Raw genomic sequence first — 27,751 nt, 5'->3', positions numbered from 1 at the left:
TGTGTTATGTCCTTGGCTTGTCTGCAGGGTTTTTTAAGGTCTTAAGAATAATTTCAGTTTTAAAACTTCGCACTGAAAACTTGAGTTCTGCTGCTGGAAGATCCATGTTTAATCCTTACACAGCATTACTTTCACATACTGAGGCTGACATCACGGGTAGTCAAAGAATATGTTTAATAAAAAATAATTAAACTTCCATTTGCTCTATAGAACATCATAGAAAGTAATTCAATAAATTACAAATGACTTTTTAAGACGCTTGTTCAACTACAGAAAGCAAATTCAGACTACACAGAACACAACTGGCAAATATTGCAAATGTCCAAAAAAAACCTGGACTAAGACTTGGATCATGAAGCCTGAAACAAGGGATAGAAATACAAGGCAATAACAGCTAAGGTTTTTTAGTAACTACCAACACACACTTTTATCATCACCTTGGATATCCTTTTAATTTTAACTTCAGTATTAGTGTAATTCTACTGAGGTTTCCTTATAACCCTTAACTTTATACAACCGTATTTGCATATAGTTTAGCTGATAGTGGGACACTTTTTTCCCCCTCTGGATCAAACTGATGAAAAATAACCCAAATATAATTATGTTCAAGTCTACACCAGCCTTCATTACTTGAAACTGTAATTGCCTTATTACATAGAAAGAATCACTAGAACAGTAACCAAACTTACTTGACCATAATAGGAAAATACTTTATTTCATAAATCTGATATAAATTAGGTTTTAGCCACAAGATTTAGGGCTTGTTTTGTGGGGGAAGGGTGGGAAGTGATGGTATTGTTGACATACTCCATCAGCAAACGAAGTTAATAACTGCTTGTAAAACTTTGGCTATTTCATAGATGCATCCTAGTTAAATAAAAGTGCTATATTACACAAAGGGCAAAATATTAAATATGAAATACTTTTTCTTTTAATGACGAAAGATTGGCTACCCCCTTCTCTCGGCAGTTTTTGATTTTCACTATTGCTAAGACACTGCATGAAGGGCCAAAAATCAGAATACTATCTGGGAAAATACGTAACCAGCACAATCCAAATGGTACTTGTATAATTGTGTAATTACATCTAATACTGCTTCTAATCGTGGGGCTAGTTATTTTGCACATAGAAACTTATATTTCATTGGTAAAGTTCTTGATAAAAAACAACACAGTTGTTTTACTGTACAAGCAAGCAACAGAACTATATCAAAATATACAGTTTTTGTTTTTTATTTTTAAATTTATCCCTTTGTAAAGCTTTTTCCATGACTTTCACTAGTACCTGTATCTGTTTTCTCTTAACACTTGCCTATTCTTGGACCGCAAATGATGTAACCAAGGTCACCTGAAGTCTCAGTCAGTTCAGAAGTTCTGTAAATGTGAATCTGGGCCTCGACTGTGTCAGAGTAATAGCAGCTTAAGAAGAAGGAGGAATCTTTGACAGATTTCATATAGTAAAGGGTTCTAAGGATTTGGACTTGAAACGAGATGCCTTATGCCCTGTTACTGTGGTTTCTAGGAATAATTTGTCTTCCTTACTATTCAAAGTGCTTTTTTCTTTAGTGGGTAACTCAGCATAATATATGAAGTGATATCCCAATAATGATTTTGGATAATGTTTAGTCAGATTTAAATCTGCAGAGAAGTTTAAACTCAAAAGGAGTTCAAAACTATCTGTACTTTATTTACCATTATTAACTGGGAACTCCAGGAGGTTTTATGACATAAAACACAAATAGAAATCTACACAAACAAAGCAAACAAACAATTTTTACATGAATTATGCAGTGTTGAAAGGTCTTTTCAGTGGCACTTTATGATAGTTTGCCTCTTCTGAGTCTCGGGGAAACTACTCCTCATTTTGGGACTTTTAATTCTGCAGAGGGAGCCCAAAACTTTGCAAGGTGTAAACTAAATAGACCTACATGGTGCCAAGTAGCATGAGATAAGACAGCTTTTGCTTTATTTTCCCCTTACTGCTGTCAAAGAGAACAGCTGCAATAAGGGGGAAAGAAAACCCCAACAGTCTTACCTCAAGTAACTCAGATTTTAACATGCTATACAGGATGTCTTTAAAAAACAAAACGAAACCTGAAAACAAGTAATAGAAACCAATGTAAACTTCCTAAACTAACTCAGCTGAGGTAACAGGTAGCCAGTTTAATTGGCTAATTGGGAAAAATTTATCTTCTTTTAAACACACTTGTACCTGAATTGGAAACAGCAGTGCATCACAACACTAGAGCATTTTCATGTAATTAAAGCAATGGATGGTGATGTAGATTCTACAGCTTTCATGACATTCATTAGCTGCCCAAATTATTGCTGAGTTTTGATCTGTAAATTATAAGTGTCAAGGAGGCTGTAAAACTATATTCAAATTAAATCAATAATATGCATAAAGTATTCTGTGTTCACTGCAAATATATTAAATATACAGCTCTTACTTGAGCATTATTTTCATAAAATTAACCCCCCAACAAAATTATAATGCCTTTTGTTGTAATTTTACACCATTGTGTATTTGATAGTACATACAAGTTCAGAAACTTATGAACTTCAAGAAATATTACATGCAAAACGTCTCTGAAAGCAGTTTGCACTTCTAAACAAATACTGAAATGTTCGGTCAGTAAATCATTGATGCACTCAACACTGGGTTATTTACAATGAAATAATTAAAGAATAAATTCAAAATCAGTTTATAATTTAAGTGCAGAGTCTGGGGTCAGTCTTCATCGCTCGAATCCGAATCCTCAGATGAAGACGATGTACTGTCAGATCCAGATGAAGCATCTGCTTTCTCTGAACCCTCATCTGTGCTGTTTTCATTGTGAGAGCTTGGCTCTGTTCCCCCTTTGTCTTCCTGATCTCTAACCCTAGAATTTTCCTCCTTTTCTTCTGTGGGCTTGGCTGAGCCCGTGTCATTGCTTTCACTGTTCTGTACATCAAAAATATTAGACTGAGACAAAGCTGGGATATGAAGATTAAGGCCTGGAGTGAGAAGCATCCCTGGGTAAAGTATGTTGGACAAAAGTAAAGGGTTAAGAGAGAGAGGATTGGCAGCTGCGGCGGCAGAGGATGTCGAAGGAGAACTGGAAACAGAGTTTTCACCACCAGTGTCCGTGTTTTGGTCTTCTGTCCTTTCCTTCTTTGCATCCGTCTCCTTCGCATCGTTTCCCTTTTTCTCCTCGGCGGATTCCGTGGACTTTGCCAGGAGCCCTCCCATGCCCAGCAGGTTTGGCAGCCCGGCCATGCCCGACAGCAGCATGGGGAACATGGCAGCCACGTTCTTGGCCTCTCCCGCGGCGGCGGCGAGGCCGGCCGGCATTCCCATGAGTCCCGCCGTCACCTGCAGCGACTGCAGGTTGTGCAGGTTGTGCTGCAGGGCCTGCAGGCCGGGCAGCTCCACGCCGGGCAGCAGCCCGTTGGCCAGCAGGGGGTTCACGGACACGCTGTGCGCCGAGGCTGCGGCCGCGGCCGCCGTGGCCTTGGCGATCTCGCTCTTGGGGCGCCTCCCCCGGCGGCTCACCTCCTCCCGCACCACCGGGCCCGTCAGGATGCGCTCGAACATCCCCTCGGGGAGGAAGCCCTGCAGAGACACAGCGGCACTTTAGCGCCATTCGGCATCTTCAGGATGGCAAAGGAAAAGCAAACACAGAACTCGAGTGTTCAGAGCAGCAGCTCCCTGGAATTTGGGCTGACTCTGTGCTACCGCATCCCAAATGTCTACAGCCCATCTCCACTGTGAGGGCTCTTCTCACACCCTCTGCTACCCCACCCTTCATGGCTTCCTGGCAAATCAAGCCAAATACAGCTAATTATAGGAGCAAGCTAAGATCTAAGATCTAAACCAGCATTGCTTTGAAATATTATCACACAGCAATCGCTTGACAGTTTAATTCGTTTTCAATTTAAAGTTAAATATGTGTGATTGCACACAGACTGACAATCCCTGAGCCCTTTTTATTTTCGCTGGTGTCTCTTTAATGCCCTCATATTTCATCTCATCCATAAACTGAAGAAAAACCAATAAAGACTCAATCTGAATTTAAATTAAATTCTTAGTACTTCTATTTAGGATTTGTATAGTATTGCTTCACCACTTAAAGACCTCCTACCTAACAACAAAGAATTGCAATGAATACCAATATTCCCTTTAAAATGTATTGTCTTGAAATTTCCTTTTTAAAAAGGCAACCATAAGATCAAATATAACTCAACACTATGGTACAACTGCCTTTTTCCCCTAGCAAATAACTCTGATTTGTATTAGCTTAATGCAACCAGAGCAATTCAGAACTCAAGTTCTGTTCTCCTCTACTGTAGGTAACTGCTACTTTCTCAAAGTAATTCTGCTAGTATTTATACCTCTATTCAGAGGTATACACTATACAATACAACTTCTTTAAGTTCAAAATGTGGCCTTATTTTCAAGGCAAGACTAACTGATAGTATCCTCACTATCCTGATTTATCAGAGGTGCATGCTAAAAGTAAAATAAATATTTAAAAATAAGAATTTTTTTCCCAACTGAAACTTTAGAGAAAGTACTCTCTTTCTTAAATGATTTCTTGGCTAATATCTTTCCTAAAAGCCACTGGGCTATATTTAAGACACGAGAAGTCACACTATTACAGCATCTTCAACAAAATCTCTAATTTGGGGTTGCCAGTCACTGTTCCACCCCTTTCTCTTATTCCAGTTGTGCCAGCAAAGCATTTACTGAACTGAGCTGGCAGAAAGCTGACACTGACTCATGTTTGCTGTTCATGTAATACCAGAAATGAAAATCACACCTCTTGGCATGCATGCTTTTTCTATTTGCCTTGTTTCCTTTCAGATACATTTCATGTCATGGTTATCTTATTCTGCAAATACTTACAGACTGTTTTACCACGTCTCCCCACTCAGGAGCCACTCCATACTCTGGATTTTCTTTCAAGAATCTGCACAAATCCTTCAGAGGAGGAGCAAATGCACCCCCAACCTGAGAAGCAGAAGATAGAAGTCAGTGAATTTGTGACAACTGATAAGAAAAAAGGCAACATTAATACCTGACACTGTTTCATTTTTTATCTTTTGAATTACACAGTACAAATAAAGCCTCACTTCAAGTTATCATGGAGCATGATGCAGCTTTTGGCTGACTCCTGGTGATAGATGTGTATGTGATTTGTTCTAAATCTACTAAACTCAAATTCATCTATTGAACTCAATTCAAGACTTCAGTATTTGACATTCCCACTGATGTTTAATATTTAGTATTTATTTAGACATGCAATGAATGGAAGAGCAACCACATGAACAGAGAACAGTGGTCCAAGTATTACCAAGAAGGTCAAAGTACAACCCTGTTAAGCTTTTCCTTTATTCAGTATATAAATCCTGTTCTCTCATCTCAGTCAACTTCTAAAACTATTTAGGAGGCACTGCAATCATGAATTAAGTTCCTGAGGTTTTTTTTCATGCAAGAAGGGCCAAAATAAAGTTACTAAACAGCATATCCTAATAAAAGCAGATAAGCAGGAAAGTAAGGTTTTTAAATTAATGAGACGAATTATTCAGATCCAGAAAGAAAAAGAAGAAAATTTTCCAGTTTCTGCTTAACTTTCTCTATAAACTGCAACTTAAACTCATATTTTCTAGGCTACTTTTGGGCCCTCACTCCCTGCTACTCAAAAGTATTACAGAACTAAAAAAGTAAATGAGAAAAAACAGGTTTGGTGACACACAGAAATTGGAGACAACTGATACATGGAAAACCTGGTATTAATTAAGCATCCAAGCACCAGCTATGGAGTGGAAATTTGAGAGGAAAAAAGCCATCATGAAAACACAGGTTTTCACAGTAAACAGAGATCATATCTCTCACTCCTTGATCTTCAACTTTGACAAGATCCCTCAGGGCACAGCTCTTGAAGAGCAGCCACAGATCTCAGTTCCAAGAGACTCACAACCATTCTGGTTCCCCTTCAGAGCTGCTGTCTCAATACACTGAAGAGATTAAAGACTCAAATTCTGCCTTGCTCTCCTGTACAGATGGACAAAGCTCCTGACCTTAATATAGCAGCATACAAAAAAACCCCATCCTGCTTCCCTTGTAGCTGCTCCAACAAAAAGAGAAGCAGGCAGTGCCACAAGGGAAAGGGAAAATGCTCCTTACATGGAATCAACAGCTCAAAGACTCCCCCCGGGTTGCTGCTCTGGTGCTACACTGACATTCAAAGACACCATCAAACACACCTGGCCAGATCTGTTCAACAGACATCACTGATGTTCTGCATGCTTTTCTTGAATATTGCCTTTAGCCTTCCCTAGAGCCTGTTCAAATGCATTGTGCTGTTCCCAAACTTTGACCACCTGCACAAAAATTCAATTCAACACCTGCCCTCACATCTTCCACTGCTGCCTTTTCACACAAGAATTCCCCTTCTCCTTTTGTTCTCCTGTTCCCCTACCATTTCACCTAGAAATGTGACTGACAGCCAATACTACTGGCAGATCCACAAAGGACAAATGGCAGACATTACTGAAAAAAGCAAAAAGCAAAATCATCCAGTACGGAGGATTGCCTCAATTCCAAAGGACAAGTTTCTTTGGCAGATATATTACCAAAACAATTTTGCCAAAAATAGTAATGAGAAGATCACAAAAAAATCTCAAACTTCTGACAAAGTTGCCACTTTGATAATGGATTTTGAACATTTATTTTAGTGGCCCCTGCCTCTGTCTGAGTCAATGGCACAAACACTGCATCATACAGAGTGTTCAGTTCAATAAACCATGGGCTAAGTTTCTATCTGTATCTTACATATTTTCATAGTAGCAAAATATTTACTAGACGATTGAAATTTACATCTTTTGTTCTGTGCCAAAACTTTAAAACAAAAACCTTTCATTTGTATACTGGGAAAATTTTAGTAAGTGTAGCATATTAAGTTCTTCGCCGGGAATAACTTTTCATTTGGGGAGTATGAGAATGGGAACAGTATCATAAATACCTTTCTTGCATTTCTTCTATTTATGAGCTGAACACGTTCTTCACCAGTTAAACTGTTAACATCCAGTTTGTTGGGGTTTCGACAACGGTGTCGTTTTTGTTTGGGCCTCCCATCGTGCAGCTGCATCCTCTGTTAGAAAGGAATTTAAAAGCCAATTATCCTTCTGATATAACTGCTTTTAAAAGTAAGATCTCTGTGCATTCTCTTGAGTCAGGCATTAATTTGAAGCCAACTTCAACTTCAGAAATATTTTAATACCAGTACCTATCCACTAATCACAATCATTTAATAAGCAGTCCAGTAAACAGCACTACATCATCTCTCTGATGCCTCTGCCCATTGCTTTACTAATTTTTCAGTTTTTAACAATGCTTTAACTGTCTGGAAGATTGCTACTGCTTTGTATTACCTTCATGGAGAAGGAAGGTTGTTATTCCAGATATCACACATATGATTTTCTTACATTAAAAAATGTCAAATTTAGAAGTAACAGCATGAGAAAATCATACCCACACAAACACCACTACCACAGCACTGTACTGTAGGTATGAGATGCATTCCACAGTAAGTTCTTTAATCCTTTTGCACATCACTAAATATGCTGTTACACATTTTCAGCCCCTATCATCAGTACCACGGTAATATGAGTTTTCTTGTCCTAGATAATTTTTTAAATACTAAGTGAAATCATATAAAGATCAAATGGTCTTGATTTGGTGTTGCTTTTCTTGGCAATTACATTTGTGAGAAAAAAGGAAGGCTTGGAGACCTCACACTGTAAAAAGAAATGGACATTTTCCTTTTTCTATGTGGAACAGAAGAACAAAGAAGTAATTCCCCGTAACACAGAATACAAACCAAAATACATAATATGTGAAATATTGTACTATTTAGCTAGGGAGAGGTGAAAGAAATACTCACAGGAATACAAGCTCCTGAATCTTCAACATATCCAGGATGTTCTTTAAGCCACCTTTCTAAATCTTTTCTTTTAGGGGCATCATCACCTGCAAGCCTTGTTCCATCTTTTAGGTTAATAACAGGAACTGGGCTCTCTGCATCGAGCATGCCTTGGGACTGTGTGTAGGTGAGTGCTGGGTTTATTCCTGCAGCAACCTGGCAGGAGTTAATACCTGGATTAACCTGGAGAAATTAAAAACATCTGCTTTATTGCACTGAAAACAAGCCATCACAATTTTTTCTTGTATGAGTCAATGAAAGGCGCAGTTTTGCAGATCGCACTCAAGGACTGGCTCATGCCAAAGAAATCCCTTCAAGTCTCTGTCCAATGAGGCTCCATAACAGATGTTACAGGCAGGTATGTCCAAGTCACAAATTGGACATAGCTATGCTATGTCAAGCCACAAATTTTTAATAATACATTGTTAAAGTTCATCAGAATTCAAGTTACATTTTAAAAACAGTTATTTCTATTGTATATATCTGATATTTAATGACACTCCACCAGTTTTCATCTGTGTAATCATAAACTATCAGCAAAAAATATCCCAAATCAAAGTTTTGCCTACAAGCTTTTGTGGCGCAGGGACAGCTGGTTATGCTCAATTAAGGCATTAATAATAATAATAATTTTGATCTTATTTTTTGGATACAGAATGAAGTTTACTTACATGGTTAGGCTGTTTATTTCTATTCATAAAGAGGACATCAACCCCCTCCACATTCTTCCTTCTTCCTCGTCTCTTTTTGACTACAGGCTGACTGTCAACGATGACTCCATTGGCACTGGCTGTTAAGTGACTGGAAGTACCTATTAAATGAGGCAATCAAACTTGTGTCAGATGCTTGTTTTATAAAGAGAAACATTCTGAATACAGAAAGGAAATAAAAATATTCTAATTATTGCAAGTGCATGTAATTTCTACATGTAACAGCTAAGATAAATTGCCCTTTGTTTTATGATTGCTTAAAGCATCATGAATATCAGGTTCTGAAAGCTACTTTAGTATGAAAATTTCATTACTGCCCTTGCACCCCCTCCAAATTTATCCATATAGGGATGATTGCTACTGACAACTGTTGATATCATACACAAAGAGAGGCAGACATCCCTAAACAAATGTTCAGCAAGACTTTAATGGTTTGTTGCAAAATTGAAGCAGAAGCTGGTCTAAGTTAAACACCCATTTCTAATAATTTCCAATATTTTAATCCAAATGTTAGCTCCTTACTTCAGGCTCATTTGTATTTGTCAGAGTATACCTATTGTTATCTTGTTATGAAACAAGCTGTAAGTTTTTGGCTATAAATCAAAAATTGATTCCAATTGTCCTCCATGGCCTCTTTATATGAGACACAAGGAAGATTATCAAGAGTTCAAATTGGCAGAGGCATAAATCTGGAACTCTTCATCTTTATTTACAAAGTAGCCACATTAAGTTCTGAGTTAAACTGATTACTGTCAGTGTACAGTGATGCACTCTATAATTATTAAAATCTTTGGAGGGGGTTTACAGTGTATAATGGCATCATTCTACTAAATTAACATTACAGTAATTGACACTATGATAAAGCATCATGTGCTCCACACTGGAGAGAATTTCTCCAGGCTGCAGTTTAGAACACTGCAAACATCTCTCTCCATTGCCAATTCATGGATATCAACAGAAGAACCCAGCAGACTGAATACTACATTGCCCTTCTCCTTTCTGACGTGTTTTGTACCTGATTTGGGAAGTGATTTGGGGAAGTTGACAAGGCTGGTTTCTGAAGCATTCTGGAGTTCACGGAGCCGAGCCAGATATTGCTGCTGACCCAATGCACCCTCCTCGCTTTCAAACGGCCTTTTCTGAGACAGTCCCTGCTTCTGAAAAGTCAATTTCAAACCACCTTCCTGTTAAATAAATGCCAGGATTAGAAGAGCTTCTGCTGAAGCAGAAAGAACTACTTCACAATCAGGATTTCACATACAGTTACTCCAGCAGAATTGAGAAAGAATGAAAACACTGTGTTAGACCTTGTACAATCTTGTTCTTCCATGTAAAACCAGAATATGAACAGAAATTTCATCTGAACTGAAAAATCCAGACACTGGTAAGCTGTTTACCTCCTGAATCCAGTCCTAGACCCAACTACAAGAGCAAATAGTCACATATTTTTATGTGCTACAAATAGGTCCCAAACTTCAGATAAACAAAATGTTTGAAGCTTCTACCCTGCATTTAAACCAGGAAATTTTCCTGTAATCCTCTAAAAGACCATGAAATAATAAAGTGCTTGTTGAAATGAAAAAAAAAAGCTGAGCAGCAGAAATACCTTTTTATACTAACCAGATTTGTTAGAAACAGCATAAAACAAGCTGTCTGAGGAAGCACCAGCATGGCAAAAACTCAATTCAGGGGAAAAAAAAAAAAAAAAAAGATTCCTTCCAGTGGCTTAAGCAAATAAAAGAAAAAAAAAAAAAAAAAAAAAAAGAAAAAAAGAACACAGAAAAACCCCCTCCCCAAAAAACCAAACCCAAACCCCAAACACTCAGTGCCCAGAAGCAGCAGACCCAAATACCCACAAACAAGTGTGTGAAGAAGTGAGAGTGAGAGCAGGCAGCCACTTGCAGGTAAAGCATGCCGCACACCGCAATCGCAACCAGGTCCTAGGGCAATAAAAATAAACATACGTCATTGATTTTCACTGTAAACTCCTTTTCTCGTACATGCTTCTTCACCTTTGACAGCTGGGGAGATTGCTCATATTCTTCTTTTACAGCTGCCAGAGGGGGTGTGGGTGCAGTGGGCTCACAGTACTCTGCAGCTGCCCCTGAGCTGTCCAGCAGCTTGGTGGTGTAGAAGGAGGCCACGGTGGTGCTGTCGTAGCTCCTTCGGGCTGAAGGCCATTTACCCTTCAGCACTGTCTGACAAATGCTGTCCAGTCTGTTAATCATAACTCGGTCCTGAAATATGAGAAAGTCATTCTGTAAGAGCAATGCTTACCAACACTGTTACTTTTATGTATTAGCTCTTAATTCTACAGAGAAGAGAAATGACAACATTTTTATCACTGGACTTGAAGATTTTGAAGTTCCTGGATTTGTACTGATTCGCTGTAAATCTGTGAAAGCACTTCTGTACATAATACTATAAACCTCTAAACAAATATGCAATTTCTCTCATCTGTGCAGGGTCTGGCAAATGACTGAAATACACTAACTTCCTGATTTTTAAAGGAAAGATATGGTAACTACCAAAGCAATATTTGTATGTGTGGCTTTGACTCACTGTTAGCAGGATCTGAACCTGTGAGCAGCACCATACCATACAGCAAATACCATTTACAAAACTAAACCTACAGATTACTATTTATGTCTCCTTTTATCTTCCAAAGCCATGTAATTCCTCATTCCCATCCTTTGGGCACCAAACACAGATAATCACACACCTCTGTAATACACAGTTCTCAAGTCCCAGTAAACTCAGCTAAGTACATGAAGACTACAAAAACTACTGGATTTTCTGATCATTTCACAGTTATTTGACAGATAAATTTGCTAAAATTACAAGTTCTGTAAGCAAACACTTATTTCTCAGTTCAAGGCTCTCTGCTATATTTGATACAAGTCAACTTTCTACATTTTGAATGTCATTTTTCACAATGTGCCAAGGGCTTGTAACATTACAATTATACTCCCCTTCAAGAATTATTAAAAGCAGTACCCAGATTTAAATGCATGTTTTAGGAGACAACATAACAACATCTAAAAGGTCCTGAAGCTCAAATCCTACAGCTATTGACCCTGCTTCTTGGTTCTAACATACTTAACAGAATATTCATGTTAGAGCCCACCTTCAACTACTATTTTGGTTTTCAAGGTTGCATTATGAACTTGCCTTTGGCCAGTAGGATGCAGCCAGCATGTATCCACCTTGTAGGAGATAACCAGAATTTGGTGTCCCATTGTTCATCTGGAAACTGTCCTGTGTCTCATCTTGTGTGGTGCTCAGAGAGGCCACACTCTCTTCGTCATAGGCTTTTATATGTGGAGTTCCTTCTGCTAAATAAAACCATCAAAATCATTATGCTGTAAGGGAATTAGACACTTACTGTAAGAGGTCCAGGTGAATAAAACACACACAACAATGTTCAGAGAAAGTCCAAACACAAAGTTAAACTGAAGAATTAGGTTTTTCAGGCTGATCCTTTTCTAGAGATGTAAATTCCACACATATTCCTGTTAGTATTTGGAAGCTGAAGATGTTGACCATTTACTATTGGAAACAGACATGCTTCAGAATCATCTAACAGACAGTCTTCACTTAACATATTTATTTGATAAGACAACATTCACTAAAGCATTGAATTAAATTGAAAGCAAAGGTGTCTATCACCAGCACATGGGAAATCCACTGGGAGAGTACTTTAAAAGAACCATTTCGTTTACTGCATGGACTACTGGATGCTCCATGCCTTGAACATGTGTGCCTGCATAATTCAGTTGTTCAATTTTTGATCATTGAGGATTTTTCCCTATTATCTTTCCAGTGTGTCCTCTGGCTTTCTTATATTTCATCATTAGTATTTAATTTCTGCCTCCATTCAGACAACAGAAATTTCACTATGACGTGGGGAAACAGTCTGAAACAACAAAAAAAAAGTGTTGCCTGAAAATCCAACTACTACAGTAGCACAAGGAGCAAGAGGGGCAGCTCTTCAGAAATTAGATTTGTCCTTAACAATAGCTCTGTACTGAGTCATCTGATAGAATCCAGCACTCCCTTCAGAGATGCTTCAAATGTGGAAAGTATGCCAAAGGGTCATTGCCATTGAATCACCAATGAAATAAAACCTGGCCTTAAAATTATAAAGTTAAGTGAACCTTCCAGCCTATACCCATCTCTTCAAACTAACAGCAAAACCACCAAAAAAACCCCTCCAAAACAAAAAAGCCATCTGACTTATGAGATTCTGCAGTCTGAGGAAGGCAGGATTATTTGCCTAAACAGACTGAGCTGGTACATAACAAGCATAATATTTGGACTTGCAGCACACTTATGGTAACCACAATCTCTATCTGAATATTTATGTTATATAAGCATTCCTTTGCTGTCATTGTTTTACTGTTTGCACACCAACTGCTTCCTCTAAAAACGTCTTTTCCCTGCTACAGGCAGCAGCATATTAGTAATTTTCTCTAAGTGGAATTTTACTTGCTCAGTAATCATTTCCCCAGTAAATTAACCCCATGGTTTCCATTTGTCATCTCCATGGACAAGGAGATCCATCTGATTAAGACAATGCCTTTTCCTCTTAGGCATTGGAAAAGAACAGGTTCTTCATCCCACTGCCTGCCTTCATTTTCTTCCCTTCTCTATTACCATTTGTATCACATAGAGAAATCTTTCCATATTCTGAGTTTCAGTGGGGGAAATAGAGGCCACTTCACAGCAGCAAAGTAAGGAGTGTACTATATAATGAATGGTTGGGTTATTAAAAACTCTAAATCACTTTATCAGAGGTTTTTGCTTCCAGTTTGAAGCTTTCACTGTGTCTGTGTTACATGGTCTTATGTGCTGCAGCCACCTCAGTCTTGGCTAAGCAGGTTTTATTTTAAGTGAATTTTTTGAAAAGTTTTAAAGTGTTTGAAAATTTTCAGTGCAAAAACATTGTTTGGGCACTAAAATTCACAACAGAAATCAGCTGACATGACTCGAGTTTGGACAGAAGGAAGCTTGCAGGTTTTATGAAAGAACATATGAGGAAGCTACATAGACAGGTGAGCAAGAGTGGAAAAAACAAACAGGGAAACCTAAAGGATCTGTTTAGGATAAGAGCCCATAACAGGGGATACACACACAGAGAGTATATTTCCAGAAAATGCTGCCCATTCCAGTCTCCCACACATGAACCACATGCACAGCAACCTTGCTTAGGGATCACAACACGTCCTAAGTACCTCACCAAGGCTCTGATATGGAGCAAACAAAAAGGAGTATTCCTGAAATTCTTCCAACTCACTTGGAAGAATTAAGCAAATATGTTTATTTACATTATGTTTAATAAAGTTAACTTCCATGGGATCTAAAAGCCTTTTAAAGACATTTTTCCATTAAGAATAAACTAGTTCAGTAAAGAATTATACTGCAGAAGTAAGACTACACACATACCACGTTTTTGTGCCTCCTCTTCATCACTATCACTCTCTTCAGACGATGATGATGATGATGACGATGATGATGAGGACGACGAGGAGGACGATGAAGATGCTGAAGAACAAGATGAGGATGATGAAGAGCTAGAGCCAGATCGAGAGTGGGAACAAGATGAGGAAGACGAAGAGGATGAAGATGATGACCTGGAAGAACAGGATGATCTATCTGAGTCAGAGTCTGAGTCAGAGCTAGAGTCAGACCCCCTTTTGCTGACTCTCTGTTTTTTGGAAGCTGCGTTTGGCGTTAGAGGCTCTGTCCTTGCTGCCACCATGCGTCTGTCTGTCTCAGCCTTCACGCTAGGTCTGTGGTCTGACATTTGTATTGGGGTGCCATTTTTGGGACTCAAAGGTTCAGATTTTAGTATTGTCTGTGTCTCCTCTGTAGACATAGATTCCTCTTCAGAAGACTGAGGATCCTCTTTCAGATTTTCATTTTTAGCTTTTGTGTCCTCAAAAGCATTCACTTTAGCATCTGACAGTCTTGACTGAGGTGTAAGAGGAGAAGCAGATAATGCCATCTGGTACTGGTGCAAGAGTGGAGTAGAAGTCCTTGAGAGAGCCACTTTGTTTTGATTATAGTTCCTCTGGGCAGACATAAATGAGAGTTCAGGATCACGAAGAATATGATAATCTGTCCTGCTGACTCCGTGCTTAGCAGCTCCAATAAGCAGATCCCTGTCGTGAGTCCCACACTCCCACCAGACAGGCAGGTCAGGGTTTGGCTGGCACAGCTTTAGCCTCTCAAAGAGCTGGGGGTGCCTGAGGGCCTGTTCCCGCACTTTGCGCAGGAGCTCGATGCGGTACAAAGTCCGGGAAGCGCGTTCCTCCGTGATGGGCTGGATGAAAAGGTTTGGGTCCACGAGCTCTGGATTAGAACAAAACAAATGAGAATCTGCCAAAACCAACACATCAGTACTTTACGTAGATGACTAATGAGCTAAGATATGTCTCCCCATTATAAGCTTGCAATTTTACCCTCAACAGGTTTCCTTAATTCTTCCTCCCCCATTTTTATCTTCCAACACATGAAAGAAAAACCTTTTCAAGGTAGGCACCGACAATACAAATGTAAAAAGTAAAAACATACACACCCACCTTCTTTTGAGGGGAGGCGACAGACCCTCCTGCACATTGACATAAATGCATACAGGTACTTCTCCAAGCTCTCATCAGTTTTCTTGTGCAGCCGAGCCATCGCTCGAAACTTGGTCCAGTCAAACCGTCCCCTCTCAGGATCAAAGACCACTCCAAATGTGGACACGACTCTGTAAAAGTCAGCTTCTTCTCTTCTTGTCCATCTTGACCAGCAAGAAAAAATGTGAAATTCTGTCAATTTCTTCACTGTTTCACACATTATGTCTTTACCATTTTTTATGTAAGGGCAGATTGAAAAAGTACATTTGCATGCTGCACATACCTTTGCTGTCTTTCAATCTTAGCAGCCATCTTTGGATTTAGTGCAGCTTCCTCATATGGCAGCTGCATCATACTGGTTTGTACTGGGAGTGCTGGCTGGATCTGCTGGGCCTGCCTGTTCTTACTGGTGCGTTGATAAGCGGTGATCAGGCGGCGCAGCCGCGTTGTTAAGGCAGACTGAGTGGGCCAGTAGATTTTGTCCCCTTCCATCATTTGTCCATCTGTACAAAAACCAAGTCATGGGAAAAATAAAGAAGTTGATTACTGCTGGTGTCTATGGTTCTACATTAGCTAATGAGATTTTAAATAAGAATCACAAGAATTAAACAATTCAAAACACAACAGCAACTGGCTCAGATTTGTAGTTTTATGGATTTACCTCCATCTGCTATTACGAGATCACCTGGGGATGAAACATCATCCTGTAAAAAAACAAAAGAGAAGCACAATTTAAAATATAGCCTCCTCCAGAGATTTAGGTTAAATGTACATCTTACAACAATTTCTGAATATGAAAAAGAACAAAAGTAACAAATAGTTTGGATAAATGGCTAACAGGGCATACAACAGAACTATGCAGCAATTCCCTATCATTCCCACCCACCCAGACAACTTCAGAAACTCATGGAGCAAGCCTTATCAGCAGAAAAAAAAAGTAATGATTTGCCCAACAAAAAGGTGGAAGTATTACATTACAAGTGAATGTGTGTTGAAGTGTCTAAGTGAATGGGTGTTAAAAGGAACGATTAACTGGTGCCTACTATACCTCTATGTCATCTTTAAACAGTGCTGGTGCTGGTTTATACTCTGGATCTTCCACATCCCTGTTAAAATTTCAACACAAAAGAAGCCATTTTAGTAATATTTTACACTACTAACTGAAAAGTTCTTACACTCTCTTCAATTAAGCAAAACTCATTTAAATTTAGTAAGATGCTGTATTTATTTTTTTCTTTGAAATGAAGAAAGTATTTCATGGCAACTTTGGCTTGAATCCTGCTCCCCCCAAGTCACTGTATCATCCAAAGATATTCTTTGATGAATACCTTTATATACAACTGAAAACCTCAGTGATGAGGCAATGAATAAAAGCAGTTCTCTCTTTCAGCAGTAACCAGTAATTCTCACATTGATCTACTGGGGTCACTGGTCAGCTACACAAGACTAAGACATGAAAAGCTGACCTGAAATCAAGTTGAACAGGTCTGTAGCAATCCACCTCTGAATGCTTTTGCAATTCAGTGTCTAAGTAGTATTTTTAACTTATCAACACAAGGTAGAATCCTTGTCAATAACAGGTTGCTGCATTTTTCCCTAAATGTCAAATCCCAAAGTTCAGTAGTTGATTTACCAACCCTCTTTCCCACCCTATGGGAGTAAAATCACAGTGGAATCGCTTACAACGACACCAAACTCACGTAAAATCAGTTAGGAAGAGAATAAGGTACAACATGTAAATACAAATTTGTTTGCTTTAAGGCCCCAAAACATTCCCTTCCATACCCATCCATATAATCATTTGCTCTCTGTTCAGCAGCAACTGCTTTCTCATCTGGTTTTCCAACCCTTTCCAAGAAGCAAAGAGCTGGGTCTGCTCTGATAGTGTTGTATTTTTCATAACCTATAATGGAAAAAGAAGTGGCAAAAATTCAACTTGCAGAGTACACAAAAAAAAATTGAGTGTAGAGTGTTTTTATTTTGGGGTGTGGGGAACTGCAAACACAGTCACCCTCATTACTCACCATGTTTAAAAACTCCAATTAGAAGAGATTTATCTGCATCTGCATCCCACCACTCAGCAGGAACTTCAGAGTGGTCTGGCTCAGGAACCCAAACATCAATTTCACTAAAGACAATCACCAAGAGCATACCAACATTAATAGAATTCAGAGGCAGAAATACATTTTGATATTAGTACATTTCTACTTCATGTGGGACTTTAAACCTCTCTCTTCAAGCACACAAATACAGTAACACCAGCAATACAAAACACCCAGACAGCTTAGTATTTAGTATTTGAGACCAGTAATAGGGAAAGAATACAAAAGCAAAACCAGTATACAACATTCTTCCTCTCTAAGTGAACTTCAACTCCCAGCAGCCTGTGCTGGCACAACCTTGCAAACCAAGGATTATCTGGGTGAGTGTTTAATAGCATGAGAGGGACTGTTCTTCACGAGTATTTCTGAATCAAATTACAGCTTTCTATCTCCCACAAGCTCCAGTAGCAGTGAGTTCAAGAATTTCCAAACAGCAATAATTGCCTTTACACCAAAAAAAAAGTAAAAAAAAAAAATGAAGGCATTAATGGAATACACAGCACATAATCAAAAGCAGATGAAAACCTGCCAATTATCATGTCAAGTACATAATTCTATCTTTCACTCACTTTTTCAGTCTATTTGACTCATATTATTTTACTTTATATAGCTAGACTCATGAAGAGGAATCAGGACTTCCTCATGTCAAGTTGATGAAGTGTTTAGTAAACAAAGAGAAAACAAAAAACATGTTCCTCACAGCCTAAGGATAAACACATTTAGTTTTAGCATGTCTTATTTAGGTCTAGGCAGATTCTTGAATATTCATCTGACATTTGAAATAAACAAGTAAAAATACTCTCTCTATAGTTCACCTGGCATCAGTTCCATCAAAGACCTTTTGGAATTCATTACCAATGACTTCTTGCTTTAAGTAATATAGCATTCTTACTCGAAGTAAGACTCTAAATAAAGAAAAAAGAGAAATACAAATATTAGAACTCAAAAAGCTTTCAATAATTGTGGATTGTTTTCTTTTGTCTTTTGTTGTATCTCAGATATTTCAAGTCATTTTCCTAAAACCTACTTCCTTCACTTTTAAGGAAGTAACATCCAGCTCAGGTGACCTAAGACTTTTTATTGTCATCACATTTACAAACTGTTTCATTGCAAAATTTTCTTTCAAATCCTGAAGACCAGGGTCAGCAGAACACTCTTCACTTGCTTCATAAAATACTGCTAAGAATAAAGTACTATTTCCCTTTTCCTGCTTAGAGCATGTCCTTAGAGAGGATTGAGTGGGCTGACAGTGAACAGCCTCCCCTTAACCTTTCCTTTCCTTCTCACTCATAATTTAGTGACCCCAATGACTTCTCCATGCTTTATCTCAATTCTTGATTACGGCTGTATGAATTGTCCAAGCATAATATGGCAACTTTTGCTACAGAAAAATTGTTTATCTACACCAAGCTCATTCACTGCCATGAATGACTAAGCTTTCACAAACTGGTAGCTCATATTCTCTGAAGCCTAAAAAACATGCCAGGGAAACAGCATGTGAGATTGAGGGGCAACAACTTCAGTGCTTTCAGTCTCTCTGACAAGCACTCCCACTCTTTGGTCCCTTGGCTGCTGCAAGGCTTCCCAAACAAGTTAGCAAGGGATCCCTCCATACACAAAAACAGTGTCTTCAAAAATTGTAACAGAATTATTTTACATGTGAAATTATCTGTTCACCTACAAAGACACCATGACCTATTTATTCTAATCAAAATAACACCATTAAAACTTCTTTCTTCCTACTGCCACAACTATTTTAAAGTCTAAGACAATGAGAAACTAGAAGAAAAAATCATACATTGAAAGACATTCACACTTCAGCTACTGCTTACTTGTTGCAATGGTGTTTTATGTGCTTTTTGTAGCCTTCATCTTGCAACAGATGCTCTGGATTGTATTTTCGAAGCCATTCTGCTTTGTGTATATCAAAAGTGCTAGCCTGGGTCTTCACTTTTTTTCCTTTTCTTCCTCTAGGCACAGGGGCTGATAAGCCTGTATAATGTAAAATATTACAGGTATAGATATAGATGCCCACAAAACTGACAGTTCCCATATGCTATACAGATATTGAATCTGCAGTGCAGGATCAACACTAACATCAGTATGTGAGACTTTTTGTGTCTCAGAGCACCTCTGGAGTACACATCACCAGTAAGGACCAACAGGAGAGGGGGAGAAGAGGAGTGGGCTGTCTGTCACCTACCATGAAATAGAATAGGTTATTCTGAACTGGAATGAAAGCTCACACCAAACACCATTTGGGTAAGCCATCAAATCCAAGGCAAAGCAGCAACGACAGTTCTTTGCCCATCAGCTGAATTGTGTGCTTGAAATAAATCCCATTTATTTCAAGCAGGATGTGTTCAAAGAGGGTTTATTGCTGTTTTTATCCCAGTACCACAGACACACATGAAGCTGTTTGAGTGCAGAAACACGTGACGTCCTTACCGAGGTGGTTCTGTAACTCTCGTGTTTGCCCATCCTCTGTTGGGGTGATGAGATCCCATATAAAACTCTTTATTTTCTCATCCCCTCTGTAGTGAACAAGGCAATAGGCTAAGAGGGCTCTGCAAATGATCTCCACATCGTGCTCATTCAGCTGCCTCTTGAAGCGGCCGTGGGACAGAATTTCTCTCCATCGGCCCCACCTAGTCCAAAGTGAAACACAAATCAGCACCTGGAAGTGAAACACTAGGGTACCTACAGACTTCTCTTACAAAAGAGAATTTTTCTCTAAAATACTTAGCTTTTAGCCTTTTTCTTTCAGTTTAAGTTAATGAGTAGAAATAATAAAGTAACATTTGCAATATAACTCCACCTGATTAAAACAGAGTTTTAAACAAGAAGTGCCTCTTTACAAAAAGTATGGATGATTGTTTTAAACTTCAAAGACACAAAACTGATGGGAACTCATTCTGACAAGAATGCTGTTATTTTTCTTTTAAGATAGGTGAGGGAACACCTAAGATTTGATTTCCAAATCAAGTTATCTGATTTCAGTATGCTTAAAATAACTGGTTAGATTCTCAGTTCCTATTTGTGCCCCACAGAAGTGCAAGATGTTCTACAATTATGAAAATCAAGTTACCTACCAAGGCATTATTTCAGACATTTTTAAGAGCTTTGAGCCAGCCTGCAGCACTTACTGTAATGATTTTTAGAGAGACTCCTGAAGTGCCCATGTTAAAAGCTGCAATCTCATTTGAAGAAAGATTTTCACCCTTCTTTCTTAATGTTTCTTTAATTGCAAATTGCCAGGAAGATTATCTTACAGGATGCAAGATAAATTCCTGTCCCAAAAACATTCTCTGCACACTCTCCAGGTCATTGCCAATACAGAGTTAAGTTATTCCACAAGACCAATTTACTGCATGGAAAAATAAGTATTTTTAAAACCCTTGAGAGAATGAAGAAGGATGTACACAATACCCATAGACCAGCAAGTTCTTCTCCACACGGAAGCACTCAGTCCTGCCATAGCCATTGGAGCGGTCGCAGGGCCGGCGCAGCTTGGGCTTCTCGTCCCCCTCACTCTCCACCTCTGACAGCTCTGCCAGCTCATCCTTGGTGGCACTGAAGGGCCGAGTCTGCTTCCTGATTCTTGGGGTATCAATGACAAGGCTGTTCTGCAAAATCCCAAACAAACCTCGTGAGAGAAGCAGTTTTTCTCAAGTACACAGCTCCAGTTCAGAAGCAGTTCCTATATCTTGTTATTCACAGCTATTTCGTGAGGACACTGAATACCCATGGAGCAAGGTAAAACATTCTGTGGTATTTAAGGCAACAAAAAATGAGTTTCATATGCTAATGCCAGTACATTTGTTACAAACAACACAGAGTACCTCATCTGAGCTGATGAGACTTTCTCTCACACAGACTACTCTGCAGGCTTTGTGAGGGAAAGGGGGCACTGAAACCTTTTTGAATCAAATGCATGGGGAATGTCTTCAAGTATAGGGCAAAGACTTCATCATTATAAAATTTATACAGGTTTTAGTAATTTATTTTGCAGATTCTAGCCCAAGATTTACAGACAGAGAAATGGGGCAATCAGAATAATACCACAATTTTAATAATTTTCAGGTCTTTGACAAAAGCCAGAAATGTCCAAACTTTTTACAGGACAGGACAGAAATCAAAAATACTACAGCTGTCAGCAGGCCGACTGCTCATGTACAAATAAGCCAGCACAAAAAGTTTGATTTGTTGAAATATTAATCAAAAAGCACCAGAAATCCCATACCTGCAATTTCAGAATCCAACAGCAAGCACATGCTTGGAAAAAAATACACATTAAAACAGTACTTACTCTACCACTGATAGCATCAATATCAATTTCTGCTTTTTTGGCCCATTTCTGCCAGAAGTTGGGATCATCTAGTGAAATATCAGTCCTGTTTCCAGATGCAACGAAACTAGCCTGTAATACATAAAACTAAAGCTTACCAACATCATACATCAAAAGTTTGTAGTTTGCCTCACTGCTGTAAAGATTGCCTGACCTTATTTCATCAAAAATCTCCCAAGCAGCTGTTAAGACTTTTGAAGTTACTTACACTGCAAAGCAACTCAAAAGCTCTCCTCCCCCTTAATTTTTAAAAATCAGATCCATAATATATCAGAAAAATCTAATGAACTTTTATGCACCATCAGGAGAGAAGAACATTAAGCAGCAAGATTCTTCTGCTGCTAAGTCTGAATCTAAATTACTTGAATGGAAGAAAAAAGAATCTTTTGAAGAGGCTTATCAGCATTTGGGGATTTCATCTCATGCAGAAGTACTCGCTTGAGGGAAATTTCAAAGGGGTGTTTAAGCTGCCAACAATCAAAGCCTGAGTGCATGGAATAGGCTTAATTTCAGAAGGCATTTAAAAAACCCTGAAACACTGCATTTGGGAAAAGAGTAAATACATATAAAAATTTCTAACTCTTCTGATAAAAAGACAGTGATGATGATCTTTCGAAATCTACTTCTTATTTAAGGCATAATCAGCAAGATATAGGAAAACCTAAATAAACATATAAATAAATAATATTTTTAAATGTTGCCATTTAAGAATATAAATATACATTTACAATATTTTAAGTCTTCTTTTTTCTTTGCTTTTTTAATTCTTTTGGAATGCTCACAATTGCATTCATGAAGTGCCCACATCCCAAGCTTTGCTGCTTGATATTTTACACTCTCAGCCCCCTTCCCATGTACATATATGTATCTCCACTCACTGCTATTTTAGGACACTCTTTATGTTACTTTTCCAATTCTTACCAAAAAAGCTCAAGGTTCAAAATATATATCTTTTGTTCATGCATTTTTAGAATGCGTTTTTAACCATATTAATTTTTAGCCTTATTAATTATTGCCATATATATTTTTCTCTGCCTTTAATGTATCTAAATACAAGATCTATAAGCAAATTTGTTTTAATATTCTTGGCTAATGCAGCTCATCACATCTCACACAACCCCCAGCCTTTCCCAAAGCAGCACAGATCCCTTACTCATCTTTGCTCAAGCACACTCCTTGCACCTGGCATTTACAGAATCTGTAATCTGACTTTTTATGTGCACGTTAACAGAAATGTACAGATGCAAGAACCCAAAATATGTACCTCACACACAACACAAGTAAACAGAACTTAAACTAAGGCCTAAGCTCTACCCCATGCAGTGCCATTAGAGCTCTCTGCTGTCACAGAACACCCTGCTGCTCTGCACCTTGGCAAACGTGGAGCCCCTTCCCTCGGACTCGATCGTGATGGTCTTGGTGCGACGCTGCAGGATCTGGTCAATGTCCTCCTCACAGAACTTGGAGCCCTCATCCTCCTCATCCATTATGGCACCATAGGCACCTCTTCGAAGCAAGTCCTCTATTTCTTTTTTGGAGAGTTGCTGGATCTGAGCAAATAAAATCAGGTTTAGACAGTCAAGAAGAAAAATCCCTGAAGTAATTTCTCTTCCTCTTTCCCATCTTTCCACAACCTAGCTGTGCCTTATGATCTATAAGGCTAAATCTGGAGTGTTAAAAGCTATGAGAAAAGTCAAGCTGATAGATACTAGCACCTAAATTAGGTGCTTACAGCACACATTTCAAAAAGTACGCCTTTTTTTTTTTTTTTTTTGGCTATTCTCAACACCATGATATGCATGTTTAAAAAAAATTACCTGTTCATACATTAAAGTAACACATTATCTTAATATGAGAAAATACAAGGAAACAAAGAAACTTTTCTCCTTATTTTAACACTTTGACATTATCTACCTTGAATTTTATGAGGCAAGAAAGATTTATCAGAGTGACTGACTCAATTTAAAATTATATCAGCTATGTTGCTAGTTCACATCAGAAAACAGAATGGAGATGCAAATGACAGAAAAAGGGAAAAGTGGCAGCTTCTGTAATTTAAAGCAATTCCCACATGATTACAAAATCAAAAAAAGGTTATTTCAGGAAATAAATCTACATACACCACCAACACTGTTTTCTCTTCCACTCATACTCTGCAAGACAGCCTTATCCAGTCCCAGTTTCAGGCTTGCTCTGTCAAACATCTCTCTCTCATAGGAATTACGGGTGATCAGCCTGTAGACCTTCACTGCTTTGTTCTGACCAATCCTGTGGCATCGGGCTTGAGCCTTTGGAAGGAAGGGAAGAGAGCAGTTGGAATTTAAGACTTACCTAGGAATAACATACTCATCTTTTAAGAACCTGTTTCTGCTGTAGCCCAATCCAAAAACAGGAGCGTGAACTCAAAAGGATTCAACACACATTTAAGCAAACAGAAGCTATCAGATATTTTCCACAAAGTGAACAGTTTTCTAAACACAGTGTAGCAAGAAAAATGCAGATGAATGGCCTGTGCTAAACGCTCCTGACTGGTACTTCCCTTGCAGTAACACCAGATAAAAAGATCTGTTAGCTCCTAAGTTGGCTGATCTGATACAAATGGTAAAGGAGTTGCAACTTGAGAGCTATTTAAATTTCAGCATCAATTCCTAGGATTCTATTAATTCCCTTTTTCTTAATGCATATTAATCCTTTTCTGAATGTTTCAACTGAACACCTCTATTTCCATAAACTGTGTTAGTCAGTACATGCAAAATATAGCCCCTGGGTTCACAGTGTCATCAATTCTTAAGGGTTTTATCAAATCACTGACTTCACCTGTGCTATGTTTTTCAAAAATAAATGAAAGAAAAGTTCCCAACCAAATGAAATCTCTTCTGAACTGAAGGCATCAAAAAATTTTAAACACATGCCTTAAAAACATGAATGTGTCAAAATTACGTGTGCTCAAACAGAGACAATACTCAAAGTGATGAAATTCTTATCCATCGGGTTTAATTAAGGCTCTCTATCGTGCTCAAAGAAATTCACCTGCAGGTCATTTTGGGGATTCCAGTCAGAATCAAAGATGATGCAGGTATCTGCTGCAGTCAGGTTGATGCCCAGGCCCCCGGCCCTGGTGCAGAGCAGGAAGACGAAGCGATCCGAGTCGGGTTTGCTGAAGCGGTCGATGGCCGCCTGCCGCAGGTTGCCCCGCACGCGCCCGTCGATGCGCTCGTACAGGTACCTGCCAAAGCACACACACAGCACACACAGTTTTACACATGGGTCTGACTTCAGAGAGCCTTTGGACAGGTCTACTGCTCACAGATTGATTCTGTGCAGTGAATCAAAGTGATAAAGACTGACTCTGATTAGCAGTGGGTAACATAACCAAGAATCATGTCAGAACTTGCAGAGCTGTAGACCAAGGCGTATCAGCAAGTCCAAACACTGAGCATTTTAAGACAAGTTGTTCTGCATCTTGTCCACTAAGCAACTACCTGATTATGCCTTACTTATTTATTAAAACACACCCTAATCTGAAGTCTTATGCGGGCACTCAAGTTTTTCACATATTATCCTTGGACCTCTGCCTAGGGCCACATAAGCAGGACAGTGGGCTCCTGTATGATATACCAGATTGCCTGAACACACTAAGGGTAACCAAGCAATCAGCAGAAACCAGAACTTGGTGAGCTGTCAATGGAAAAACTGCATATTGATTCTGTAAAGATTAAGAGAAATGGAACAAAAATGGCATGACAGCACCTTTAACCATCTTTATCAAGGCCTCCCAGATAAACCAAGCACATTTTCAAGCCTGAAGTAAAACTGCCATTTGTTACCTTTGACAATTACAAAGACTGCTTTCAAACTTCTGAAATGAAGCAAAATGCTTAAAAAGGGAGCAAATACTTCTGTACTTATACACTGAGTAAGAAGCTGAATGTGCACCTAGCAGTTAAAAGGTGCACAATCATTTTTCTTCTCATCAGCTATAAAATGGCACAGCAGATAATCCACAGGACCACAGGCATTCTGGCAGGCAGCCATCTATCTCCTACAGGCCTGAATTCTGTTAAGTGCTAAGTCTGATCATGTGTGCACTCCAACATTTCTAATCAAATGGCAGCACACAGCAAATTTCAGCTTCTATGGGTTTCAAAAGATTCCACCTATAGATATGATTCACTGGTCTAAATGTAACATCGTTGCAGAAAAGGAACATTTTCCATGAAGAATTATAAGTATCACTATGAAGTTAAAATTAATCTTTTAAAATAAAACAGAAACTGTTGCACTCCCAGTTCAAACAGACAGGTTTAATATAAAACTATCACTAAAGCAGATATTAAAATAACCTAATATCCAGTATTCCAGTATCCACTGCAGGAAGGCTTAACATTAGTAATTTTTGTTTTCCAACATGTTAACTCTGCATTACTATGATGTAATTCACTGACAATTACATACTTCAAAGCAGTGTGTACATTGCAACACTGGTAAAACAACAAGAACTATGCCTTGTTAAAGATTTTCAGGTTGATACAGCAACTACTAATTGCAACCAAGTTTAAGGCTTTATGCATTTATTTAGTCACATGCTCAGAAAAGCATTTAGTTTCCATGGAGTCAATAGTCTGTAATAATCAGAGGGTGCAATTACATGGGATGGCAAAAGCCAGCCTAAGGAGCAAGTTTATGGCTGGCAGTTCAGTTCTGCTGCAAAACTCAAAACAGTCAATTTAGCAAAGATAGGAAGACCATTTTCACTTTTATATTAATAAAAACCACACTCCCAGTTGTTTATTACTTTGTGCTTATATTCCTTTGGAAGTAAGGGGCTGTACCTTGGACCCATGTGGTCCCAGATCAACACCATGTAAGTAAAGAACACATTCAGGGTTTCCTGGGGCTTGGACAAGCAATGACAAGCTTGAACTTGCCTTGTTTCTGACAGAAGATGTAAAAACAGTATATAAATAACTGAATGCTTAATGGAAAAAGTAACAGACTGAAAGCACATGGTTTACTTAAATTGGGCAATCTCTCTTTAGTTTTTCTCTGAAGTTTTCAATTAGTTGCGAACAAATGATCCCAGAACACAAAGTTACAAACTGCTTAGCAAAGAAAACAGAACTCCCAGCTTTGGTGGGCTGCTGTCAATCCAGCACTATCATTTACACACAGCAATATACCACAGGATAGAAAAGATGAATCTTACCTTTTATGGATAAGGTAATCCTCCAAAATATCAAGGCAGCGCACCATTTGAGAGAAGATCAGGACCTTGTGGCCTCCTGCTTTCATTTTTGGAAGAAGCTTATCAATAAGAACCAATTTACCAGCAGACTGGATCATTGCTTGCAGGTGGAAGTCAGGAGCACTTGGACTGTATGTTTCCTTAAACTCTCCAAGGATCTTCTCTTCAGCACCTATCAAAGAATATATTTCCACATCTATGGAATGTCCACACAAATACCTCCATTATTCATTCAAATCTAAGTTACCAAAGTCAGTTCTGTACCCTAAATATCTCCTTTTAGGTACTGATGGAGACAGATAGATGTGAAGCCTAAGCAAGAACATCTATTTTTGTCAGTTTTGACAACAAATCTTAAGTTTTTAAGCAGAACACCATAGGAAAAACACCTTGAATGAGGTGAATCCCCTTCCTCCAAATTTCAAAAACTGAAATACTTATTCTTAACTGTCGTATGTAAAAAAACTACTAAGAAAAGTTCTTTTGTCTTTGTGATATTTTAAATGGATCATGAGTCTTGGCAAAAAACCAGTATTTTGAATACTACTTCTGAAACCACAGCCAAAACTTTTGGAGTGTAAACTGTACTGTCTTGCAAATCAGGAAAAACACCAGTTATTCATAAGTGAGAAAAGCAATGAAGACTGGCAGAGATCATATCACTTGAAAGAACCATTCATTTTAAAACTTAGACCTCAAAGTTCTTGTTCATATTGCTTTTAAAGAGCTGTACTATTTCCATGAGATAATTGCTTCT

At 38.6% G+C, this 27,751-nt stretch overlaps 1 protein-coding gene across 2 annotated transcripts in view; it reads right to left on the bottom strand.

Annotated features, from left to right (window-relative positions):
• Positions 1 to 164: 164 nt before the first annotated feature.
• Positions 165 to 27,751, bottom strand: part of CHD9 (chromodomain helicase DNA binding protein 9) — an 86,924-nt gene continuing 59,337 nt past the window's right edge. For both annotated transcript variants that reach the window (XM_058813794.1, XM_058813795.1), the window contains 24 exons: positions 26,956 to 27,166; positions 24,780 to 24,975; positions 23,870 to 24,037; positions 23,120 to 23,299; positions 21,711 to 21,821; positions 20,831 to 21,027; positions 19,850 to 20,049; positions 19,234 to 19,393; positions 18,217 to 18,306; positions 17,324 to 17,427; positions 17,085 to 17,202; positions 16,348 to 16,405; positions 15,961 to 16,003; positions 15,583 to 15,802; positions 15,261 to 15,463; positions 14,122 to 15,030; positions 11,848 to 12,011; positions 10,641 to 10,913; positions 9,692 to 9,860; positions 8,638 to 8,777; positions 7,928 to 8,149; positions 7,007 to 7,135; positions 4,888 to 4,992; positions 165 to 3,594 (listed from right to left, as the gene is read on the bottom strand). In XM_058813794.1, the coding sequence (XP_058669777.1) occupies positions 2,731 to 3,594; positions 4,888 to 4,992; positions 7,007 to 7,135; positions 7,928 to 8,149; positions 8,638 to 8,777; positions 9,692 to 9,860; positions 10,641 to 10,913; positions 11,848 to 12,011; positions 14,122 to 15,030; positions 15,261 to 15,463; positions 15,583 to 15,802; positions 15,961 to 16,003; positions 16,348 to 16,405; positions 17,085 to 17,202; positions 17,324 to 17,427; positions 18,217 to 18,306; positions 19,234 to 19,393; positions 19,850 to 20,049; positions 20,831 to 21,027; positions 21,711 to 21,821; positions 23,120 to 23,299; positions 23,870 to 24,037; positions 24,780 to 24,975; positions 26,956 to 27,166 (5,234 nt within the window). In that variant the 3' untranslated portion in view covers positions 165 to 2,730. The remainder of the gene's footprint in view (positions 3,595 to 4,887; positions 4,993 to 7,006; positions 7,136 to 7,927; positions 8,150 to 8,637; positions 8,778 to 9,691; positions 9,861 to 10,640; positions 10,914 to 11,847; positions 12,012 to 14,121; positions 15,031 to 15,260; positions 15,464 to 15,582; positions 15,803 to 15,960; positions 16,004 to 16,347; positions 16,406 to 17,084; positions 17,203 to 17,323; positions 17,428 to 18,216; positions 18,307 to 19,233; positions 19,394 to 19,849; positions 20,050 to 20,830; positions 21,028 to 21,710; positions 21,822 to 23,119; positions 23,300 to 23,869; positions 24,038 to 24,779; positions 24,976 to 26,955; positions 27,167 to 27,751) is intronic.

This window comes from Ammospiza caudacuta, chromosome 13 (assembly GCF_027887145.1).
Source record: "Ammospiza caudacuta isolate bAmmCau1 chromosome 13, bAmmCau1.pri, whole genome shotgun sequence".
Lineage (NCBI taxonomy): Eukaryota > Metazoa > Chordata > Aves > Passeriformes > Passerellidae > Ammospiza > Ammospiza caudacuta.
Note: the sequence above shows the minus strand (reverse complement) of the source record. Positions and strands in the feature narration are given on the sequence as shown.